Consider the following 10,241-nt stretch of genomic DNA (forward strand, 5'->3'; position numbering starts at 1 on the left):
CGGAGCTGTTGCTGTAGTTGTGAACAGGGGCGCTGAGAAATAGGCGATGGGCTCTGATTGGTTAGCTAGCCCAGTGTGTTTGTTGTGATTGGCTAAACCGCCTCTAGTGTGCGTCTAAACGTCCCGCCCCTCACCTCGGCGGCATGTGCTCCGGTTGTATTGTAAACAAAGGCGTCTTTAATATTGCTTATCAGTTTGAGCTCGATTGAGAAGCAGAGGGTATTATTGAAGAGGATCGTGCAGAACCTGTGCAAGCACGGCTTTTAATGTTAGGCCTATGTTTTTTGTTTGTTGTTGTCTCATACTTTTAGATATGCTGTTATTTGTAAATGCTACTGCTTATGTTAGCTTTTAATATACGGTTTTATCCTGATTAAAGCTTTAATACAGTACGGCAACTGCGTCCATGTATAACGCTTCTCTTAGCTATGTGAAAATAAGTGTATAATTGGAACAGGTGGAACAGTGAGCTGAATGAGAGAGAGAGAGAGATGCAGAGCAGGGGGACGCGAGGAACAGTATTAAGAACTGCTGCTTTAGAACATTGATTTTGAAACTTGTGAATCCATCAGAATCGTTAGAAGACAGAATCGCGATTCATATATGAATAGATTTTTATGTGCACCTCTAGTTTTCTCTTCCTCTTCTCTAAAGCAGCGCAGCATGGCCTTGCCCCCTTTGCTGCCTTTTCCCGAGGGCGGGGTTTATCTGGGTTTGTGATGTCACGAACCCGTGAAGTAACTTGTTGTAGTCCCTACCAGCCATTTTTGTAGGCATTAAACTGCCAGAATTTTAAAAGACGATATCTCCGTTTGCATTGAACTTTCAGCTTCGCAACTTTGCAAATATTGTTTATGCTCAAACAGCAACATTACACACTAACTAACGTTAAAAAAGTGAAATCGCAATCAACCACCCCTTTATTAAGATATGTCTGGGCCAAATTCAGCTTCATTTTCTTGAAGCAAAATATTATTCCTTATTGATTTGGGGGTGAAATATGACCTGGTCATGTTCCTAGTAGTTTTGTGAGCTTTACATTGAAATATTTCTACACTAAGTATTAAAGTTTCGGCTGGTAAACACAAAGCCGAGCCGTTAGCTGACAGGTAAGTGGAGATGACATGATGGCGGAATGTTTGGAGCTGTGCTTTTTTTGTGGCTGTCATGTGACTGAGCCTGTGCTGTGCTCACACTGCATTAACCCATCATAACAGATCGCTCACCCTGACTAACACTGGTGGAGCTGGAGTCTGTCTGCATAGTTTCTTTACAAACCTTACTAAAGCACAGGCTACTGCCAGTTTTTCATAGTTCACCTGAAACCCTCATGTCCTTAAAAACTCAACTTTTTGTTGTCCATGGAACTCAAATGCCAAGTTATTTTGATATATATTGGATGTTTGAAAAATGAATGGAGACTAGGGATAAAAATAAAAAGTAACCCAAGATAAAAATTTACATAAAAGTAGACCATGTGACTTAAGGCTCTGTACTGATACGAATTCTACAGTGCACATGATACCTTTAAATTACTAATTTTAGTTAAATCGTGGTTAAGTTGTACAAATTGGTACCTTTCTAGTTAAATCATGGCCACAATTGAACTAAAACAAGTGAACAAATTAAAATGTGGCCATAGGAATTAATTCTTAAATACATACAGTATATCGATATGTATTTAACGATATCTTCCCTTCTTCTCCCAAAGCTCCCAAATATAATTTTCTCATACACATTTACACAAAGCGTCAGTAGCCAGATTTGTCTATTTTTTTATTGATTATACATCTTAATTTGAGTTTCCTTTTATTTTGTATTATTTTGTATTTCCTTATTTAATAATATATAAGTATTGTCAAATGCTCTCTCCATTTTACAAAAATGTAGGATGTAAAAGATGCAATATTTTGCTATATACACCTAGCCATGTATAGAAACAAAGGGCAGCTGTTTTGCAAAATAACGAAACTTAAAAAATATATATATATATTTTTTAAGGGATGTCATCACACGCCATCTTTTTATTGGTAAAAGGCCAACTGGATGGAAGAAGCAAATTTCATGGAAAAAAAATAAAACACACAAATAGCACAAATAGTGGATGGAAACTTAGCTGCAGACGTCATACCATGTTTAAAGATTTTCAGCAAAAAAACTCACATTGCGTGACTTTAGAAGCTTTAGAATATAGTGCACTATTACTATGCCATTCTGGAAAACGTTTATTTTTCATGGAAAAAATCAACAGGGGTAATGGCATGAGGGTGAGTAAATAGTGACAGAATTTTCTATTTTGGGTGAACTGACACATTTAAACATACTCACACTCACAATTTAGTAAGCAAATCGTATGGAAAGACCAGTCGGAATTGAGTATGCCAGTGTTACGAGGGCGTCATCACTGTCAGTTTCAGTACACTATCACTGTTAATGTGTGGACTGAGTCATCTTGCTGTCTCTATGTCTGATGAGAATGTGCAGAATCCCTGCCGTCTCGCTTCAGTGTCTTTGTGCGTGTGAGTGCGTGTGAGTGCGTAAGTCGATCCGATCCCATCCGTACCCCCTTCCTCTTCCCCTCGACTCGCAGTCAGAAGCCATGGCGAGTGCGTAAGTCGATCCGATCCCATCCGTACCCCCTTCCTCTTCCCCTCGACTCGCAGTCAGAAGCCATGGCGGCCATCACACGGTGGGTGTACCATCAGCAGGGTCCACTCCTGCACCAGTACTCCCCCTGCTGGTCTAACGTGTGCATTGTCCTGTCCCCTGTGGTCCCCTTCTGTGTTGTGCTGACCTGCCAAAGGCCTTAGAGTGTCTGCTGCAGCTGTATGAGGCTCGGTCCAGCTATGAGGAGTTTTGCATCCCGCTCTGTATGCTGCCTGCAACCATTAGTAACAATGTGCCAGGCACTAACCTTAGTATCGGGGCAGATACGGCCCTCAATGCCATTGTGGAGGTAAGAAGATAAACCTAATTCCTGTCTGAAAAGGAGTCATTCTTTGGAAACAATATTAGTTCTACCCACATTACTTGAATTTATATCATTCTAATTTGAATTTGTGCCAAACTTGTTAAATTCACATTTTTGGGGGGTTGAATGTTACGGGGTTGAAATTGCAAAACGTTTAATAAAAGTAATAGCTTGCAAATATCACATTATATACAATCAGTATTCTAGTTCTTATGTGCTTAATATGAATATTTTTCGCCATAACAGAGTTGAACTGTTGAGCCTGACAAGGCCAAAAGAACATTGAAATACTGCATAAAATGATAAGATTATATAATCTTTATCTTACGTTATAAATGTTTTACATCTTAAATTTAAATTATAATTTGAAAAGAAAAACGGTAATGCCAAGTCTATTAGATTGACATTTTGGGGTTGAAATTACAAAAGGTTTAATAAAGTTGTTAGTTTGCAAATATCACATTTTTACAATCAGTATTCTAGTTTTAATATTTTTCCTCATAACAGAGTTGAACTATTGAGCCTGACAAGGCCAAAAGAACACACTGAAATACTGATGAAGATAAAGCTATCTCAGTGTGAGCCACCTGGTCAAAAATGATGATGTTATTCACTTAAATATGATGTCAAACTATTATTTTTAAAGGGGAAAACACAGTGATAGACAAATAAAACATTTTAGGGGGAAAATAAAATATTTTAGCAGAATATTCTTTTTTATTAACAAATAAAATAATACATTCATATAAAATTACACATCCTAAATAATAATATTAACATTATACAAATATTACACCTAAATAATATTATTATATTTATCACTTATTCTATATTGTATGTAACATTTTTAACAGAGGCACACAAATCGTGGCTGATATTCCTATTAAAAACAAAAAATAAAACAGTTTTATTACACATTAAAAAGATTAAAATGTATCAAAAATTGTGACTGATTTGATAATAGCAGTAGTACTTGAGAACACACACATAGCACTCAAAATGGCACAGTTTCCTGAGAATGACTCAAAGATACTCAGTAATAAAAGCATTCAGATGGTTTAGATGGCAATATTTTTGGAATAACATATGCAGTCTTATATACAGTTTAGTATGAAGAGCATTATTGTATATCATAAATTGTTTTGTCAGTCTGTAAGGTGCTCCTAAAAGCCCATATTCAGTGGAGTTTACCTTCCCAAAGCTCTCTGTGAACGCAAAATAATTTATCTTGGCTTAGATTTACTGTCATGAAAAGTAAATATTCCATGTCTCCAAACTGGTTTGTGTTCATAATAGTAAGAAAAGACATAGTTAGATTTACATTTTAGTTAGAGTTTCAAAAGTGGTTCTTGTTGCATGGCATGTAATGTATCTGGCATGACAGTGATTCAGCAGGTTGAAGCAAGATTTATAGCATTACTCAAGACACGAAATGACTAAACATGTATGTGTTTGTCAGACATGTGACCGTATAAAGCAGTCTGCCAGCGGAACAAAGCACCGCGTGTTCATCATCGAGACCATGGGAGGTTACTGTGGTTATCTGGCCAGTGTTGGTGGACTGGCAGCTGGAGCAGATGCTGCATATATCTTTGAGGAGCCGTTTGATATCAGAGAACTTCAGGTTACCAGCACACACACACACACACATCGCTAAAACGCTACTGTCTTAGTAATAAAATTATGCAACATTATTCATAAATAATTACACATAAGGTTATATAATCTTAGTGCCTGTTATTAAACAATAATCATTAGCGCCATCTGTTGGTTAAATGAAGAACCTGTTTCTCTTTTCTTCAGTCTAACGTAGAGCACTTGACAGAGAAAATGAAGACCAGCATTCAGAGAGGACTAGTCCTGAGGTATCTATATATCTATCTATCTATCTGTCTATCTGTCTGTCTATCATCCTTTGTTCCATCTATCCATCCAACATCTGTATGTCTGTCTGTCTATCTATGGTTACATCGTTCTATCTGTCTGTCCATCTGTCATCCTCTGTTCCATCTATCCATCCAATATCTGTCTGTCTGTCTGTCTATCTATTGTTACATCGTTCTATTTGTCTGTCCATCTATCATCCTCTGTTCCATCTATCCATCCAATATCTGTCTGTTTGTCTGTCTGTCTGTCTATCTATTGTTACATCGTTCTATTTGTCTGTCCATCTATCATCCTCTGTTCTATCTATCCATCCAACATCTGTCTGTCTGTCTGTCTATCTATCTATCTATCTGTCTGTCTGTCTGTCTATCTATCTATCTATCTGTCTGTCTGTCTGTCTATCTATCTATCTATCTGTCTGTCTGTCTGTCTATCTATCTATCTATCTGTCTGTCTGTCTGTCTATCTATCTATCTATCTGTCTGTCTGTCTGTCTATCTATCTATCTATCTGTCTGTCTGTCTGTCTATCTATCTATCTATCTGTCTGTCTGTCTGTCTATCTATCTATCTATCTGTCTGTCTGTCTGTCTATCTATCTATCTATCTGTCTGTCTGTCTGTCTATCTATCTATCTATCTGTCTGTCTGTCTGTCTATCTATCTATCTATCTGTCTGTCTGTCTGTCGTCTTTTGGTCCATCCATCCATCCTTCTATGTGTTTGCCTGTCCATTGGTTTATCGTTCTGTCTGTCTGTCTGTCTATCATTCTTTGTTCCATCTATCCATCCAACATCTGTCTGTCTGTCTATTGTTACATCGTTCTATCTGTCTGTCTGTCCATCTATCTTCCTCTGTTCCATCTATCCATCCAACATCTGTCTGTCTATCTATTGTTACATCGTTCTATTTGTCTGTCCATCTATCATCCTTTGTTCCATCCATCCATCGTTTTTCTGTCTGTCTGTCTGTCTGTCTGTCTGTCTATCTATCTATCTGTCTGTCTGTCTGTCGTCTTTTGGTCCATCCATCCATCCTTCTATGTGTTTGCCTGTCCATTGTTTTATCGTTCTGTCTGTCTTTCTGTCTGTCTGTCTGTCTATCTATCTCAGTCTGTCTGTCTGTCTGTCTGTCTGTCTATCATCCTTTGTTCCATCTATCCATCCAACATCTGTCTGTCTGTCTGTCTATCTGTCTGTCTGTCTATCTATTGTTACATCGTTCTATCTGTCTGTCCATCTATCATCCTCTGTTCCATCTATCCATCCAACATCTGTCTGTCTGTCTGTCTATCTGTCTGTCTGTCTATCTATTGTTACATCGTTCTATCTGTCTGTCCATCTATCATCCTCTGTTCCATCTATCCATCCAACATCTGTCTGTCTGTCTGTCTATCTATCTATCTGTCTGTCTGTCTATCTATCTATCTGTCTGTCTGTCTATCTATCTATCTGTCTGTCTGTCTATCTATCTATCTGTCTGTCTGTCTATCTATCTATCTGTCTGTCTGTCTGTCGTCTTTTGGTCCATCCATCCATCCTTCTATGTGTTTGCCTGTCCATTGTTTTATCGTTCTGTCTGTCTGTCTGTCTGTCTATCTCAGTCTGTCTGTCTATCATCCTTTGTTCCATCTATCCATCCAACATCTGTCTGTCTGTCTGTCTGTCTATCTATTGTTACATCGTTCTATCTGTCTGCCCATCTATCATCCTTTGTTCCATCTATCCATCCAACATCTGTCTGTCTGTCTGTCTGTCTGTCTATTGTTACATCGTTCTATTTGTCTGTCCATCTATCATCCTTTGTTCCATCCATCCGTCATTTTTCTGTCTATTTATCTATCTATCTATCTATCTATCTGTCTGTCTGTCGTCTTTTGGTCCATCCATCCATCCTTCTATGTGTTTGCCTGTCCATTGTTTTATCGTTCTGTCTGTCTGTCTATCTATCTATCTGAGTTTGTGGTTTGTTCCCTCATGTTTGGTCTCCTCTCGGCTCAGATGAGAGTATTTGGGGCCAGTGTGATTGAGATGTGAGAGCAGAGCCTCAGGCGGTCTGTCACTCACTCAGCCGGTTTGTCTGTGCTTGTGTTCATGCAGGAATGAGAACAGTAATGAAAACTACACCACAGACTTCATCTATCAGCTCTACTCTGAGGAGGGCAAGGGAGTGTTTGACTGCAGGAAGAATGTTCTGGGTCACATGCAGCAGGTACTGCGCATAAATCATACATCACAGAACACTCTGGCCGACTTAACTCCACTTTACTGAATCAATATTCTGTAGCAGACATACAGTTTTCTTTTGCCTGCTAATTCAAGTGAACAAGCACTTTAGATGATACTTGTATTATTTGTGCTGGTTTCTGTGTGCATGGAATTCCTGGCCTACCAAAATGTTTCCATAAATATATTTATATTGTTATTGGGGATATATTATTTTATATGATCCACTTAGGCTTTATTTTATTGTATTATGTATTTGTTAATATTATGCTGAATTTTAGGTAGTAGTAACAAATAAAATAAGTAATATAAAACAATATAACCTAAATAATTAACATTAACATTATAAAAATATTATACCTAAACAATAAAATATATTATACCTAATATTGTATATAGGGATATGCCGGTATCAAATTTTCATGTTGCGATTAATTGCTAATGCTTTTATCACGGTATGCGGTATTATCACGATATTGAAATTTAGTTTAAAAAAGTGCTGTCATAATACAGTATAACAGGTTTAATAACATTTTTCTCATAACTAAAATAACTGACCATTTAAATGCAATAAAGCAATACAGTTGATGGGAAAAGTATTCTTAAAATGCATTCAAAATTCGGAATAATTTGTAATATATAATTATTCACAGTATTTAGAAGTGCCCACCATAACAATATCGTGCATATTCATTACCGTGATATATCGCATTACCGAATACCGGCACAAGTCTAATTGTATATTATACCTATATAAAATATAATTATACCTAACTAATAAAATAACAAATAAATAATAAATTAAATAACTATAAATAAATAATAAAGAATTAATTATTATCAATATATGTATCTTTCACTAGGGTGGTGCTCCTTCTCCATTTGACCGTAACTTTGGGACCAAAATCGCTGCTAAGGCCATGCAGTGGATCTCCAAGAAACTGAATGAAAGCTACAGAAAAGGTATGAAAGACAACAGTTATGCATTCATGTGGTAACGAAACAAACTTTACTAAAGCTGCCAATAGAACTCAATCACCACTTGACCTTCTTTTTGACCTGTGCTGTTGTACACGAGGCACTCAGTATTTTTTCATATTGTTAAAGCGTAATCATGACTGCACACATTCACTGCAGTACTCAACATAATCCGTGACCTTGATTTACTTATTTTGAAATAATACCGTAGAGTCGCTGCATTTTTTCAGCTCAGTTTTATGTGTTTTTATTCCTTTTGCTGTGCCTGTGGATGAATAAAGATGAAGGTAAAACATTTGTATTTTACTCAGTCTGATTTGGTGACCTCACTAAAAGATGATTTATTAGTGCATTTGTGTGGTGTAGCTTGTGAAATTGCAAATACATAAGTATGAATTATTAATATATATTCTTTAATTGTGGATTTCCTCTATATTTCTATATTTCCATTTTATTTTATTGTGTTTATTTATTTATTTCAATAGGCCAATTCACTCTTGTAATTTTTCCAATATATAATTGCCATAATATACTACAAATATTAACTATTAATGTACTAGGCTACATACATATAATTTAGATTTTTTTTTTTAATCTGTGGGTTTCCACTTTATTTTATTTCATCTACTGCCAGTTTACTATTGTAAATATTCCTATATGTTATCTATAATTGCTATAATATGCTATAAATACCATTATTACTATTATACTAGGCCATATAAATGTAATTTGAATTTTTTTGTGTGATTTATGATATATATACAGTGGGTACGGAAAGTATTCAGACCCCCTTCAATTTTTCACTCTTTGTTATATTGCAGCCATTTGCTAAAATCATTTAAGTTAATTTTTTTTCCTCATTAATGTACACACAGCACACCATATTGACAGAAAAACACAGAATTGTTGACATCTTTGCAGATTTATTAAAAAAGAAAAACAGAAATATCACATGGTCCTAAGTATTCACCCCCTTTGCTGTGACACTCATATATTTAAATCAGGTGCTGCCCATTTCTTCTGATCATCCTTGAGATGGTTCTACACCTTCATTTGAGTCAAGCTGTGTTTGATTATACTGATTGGACTTGATTAGGAAAGCCACACACCTGTCTATATAAGACCTTACAGCTCACAGATATGGGGTGCTGTGTGTACATTAATGAGGAGGAAAAAATTAACTTAAATGATTTTAGCAAATGGCTGCAATATAACAAAGAGTGAAACATTTAAGGGGGTCTGAATACTTTCCGTACCCACTGTATATATATATATATAGTGGATTTCCACTCATTTTTATATTTTATTTTCATGTATTTATTTATTGGCAGTTTTGTGATTGTGTGTTGAACCTGTGTGTGTTGTGTAGGGAGAGTGTTTGCTAACACCGAAGACTCGGCCTGTTTGCTGGGCATGCGGCGTCGTGCGTTGGTCTTCCAGCCTGTGGTTCAGCTCAGAGATGAGACTGACTTTGTGTATGTACACACTACAGTTCTTATATATATATTCTAAAGACAGGAACAAATATTTTGTATCTGTAATAATATCGGACCTTCTATATTGTGTGTTCAGTCACAGAATCCCTAAGGAACAGTGGTGGCTGAAGTTACGTCCACTCATGAAGATCTTGGCTAAGTACAAGACCAGCTACGACATATCAGACTCTGGACAGCTGGAACATGTGGTCCTCAACGGCCCCAAAGAGTCTGAGGCTATGGCTGCCATTTAAACATCCAAACAGCGGCAGTGTTTAAAGGTCACGCTTTAGACGGGCCGTCTGTCCTGTGAGCGCTGTCCTCGACACTTTTATTCTCTGGGCTGCACCACTTTGTTCTGTCAATGCTTTGTTTGAAAAATGTCACCCTTTGTTATTTTACAGAAATCAATGTTAATCGTAGGAGTGTGTAAGAAGCAGTGGCATTTTGTTTTGCTGTTTAATGTCCTTTCGCTCCTGTCGCCGGTTGCGAGCGGCGGCCCCGCGGTGTCACCCCATCGTGTTGCAATAGTGTTCCGCTTCAAATCACATTCTCTCTCTCTCTCTGAAGTTCTCAGAAAGAAGCGCCGTATGCGGTGAAGTCCACATTGCTAGAGCACTGTTTGATGTCTGAATGTATTGCATCATCAAGTGTTAACATTTGGCAGTGGCATTTTGTTTTGCTGTTTAATGTCCTTTCGCTCCTG

General features: G+C 37.0%; 1 protein-coding gene across 8 annotated transcripts in view; it reads left to right on the top strand.

Moving 5' to 3' along the window:
* Positions 1-9,917, top strand: part of LOC107716838 (ATP-dependent 6-phosphofructokinase, platelet type-like) — a 38,158-nt gene extending 28,241 nt beyond the window's left edge. For 2 of the 8 annotated variants that reach the window (XM_016523470.1, XM_016523543.1), the window contains exons 15-22: positions 2,804-2,956; positions 4,431-4,595; positions 4,775-4,836; positions 6,957-7,068; positions 7,946-8,045; positions 8,342-8,347; positions 9,430-9,535; positions 9,633-9,917. In XM_016523470.1, the coding sequence (XP_016378956.1) occupies positions 2,804-2,956; positions 4,431-4,595; positions 4,775-4,836; positions 6,957-7,068; positions 7,946-8,045; positions 8,342-8,347; positions 9,430-9,535; positions 9,633-9,789 (861 nt within the window). In that variant the 3' untranslated portion in view covers positions 9,790-9,917. The remainder of the gene's footprint in view (positions 1-2,803; positions 2,957-4,430; positions 4,596-4,774; positions 4,837-6,956; positions 7,069-7,945; positions 8,046-8,341; positions 8,348-9,429; positions 9,536-9,632) is intronic. The other 6 variants (XM_016523617.1, XM_016523684.1, XM_016523758.1 and 3 more) reach the window with 3 other exon arrangements.
* Positions 9,918-10,241: the final 324 nt, after the last annotated feature.

Source organism: Sinocyclocheilus rhinocerous, unplaced genomic scaffold, assembly GCF_001515625.1.
Source record: "Sinocyclocheilus rhinocerous isolate Xijiao unplaced genomic scaffold, SAMN03320098_v1.1 scaffold1422, whole genome shotgun sequence".
In the NCBI taxonomy this organism is placed as follows: domain Eukaryota; kingdom Metazoa; phylum Chordata; class Actinopteri; order Cypriniformes; family Cyprinidae; genus Sinocyclocheilus; species Sinocyclocheilus rhinocerous.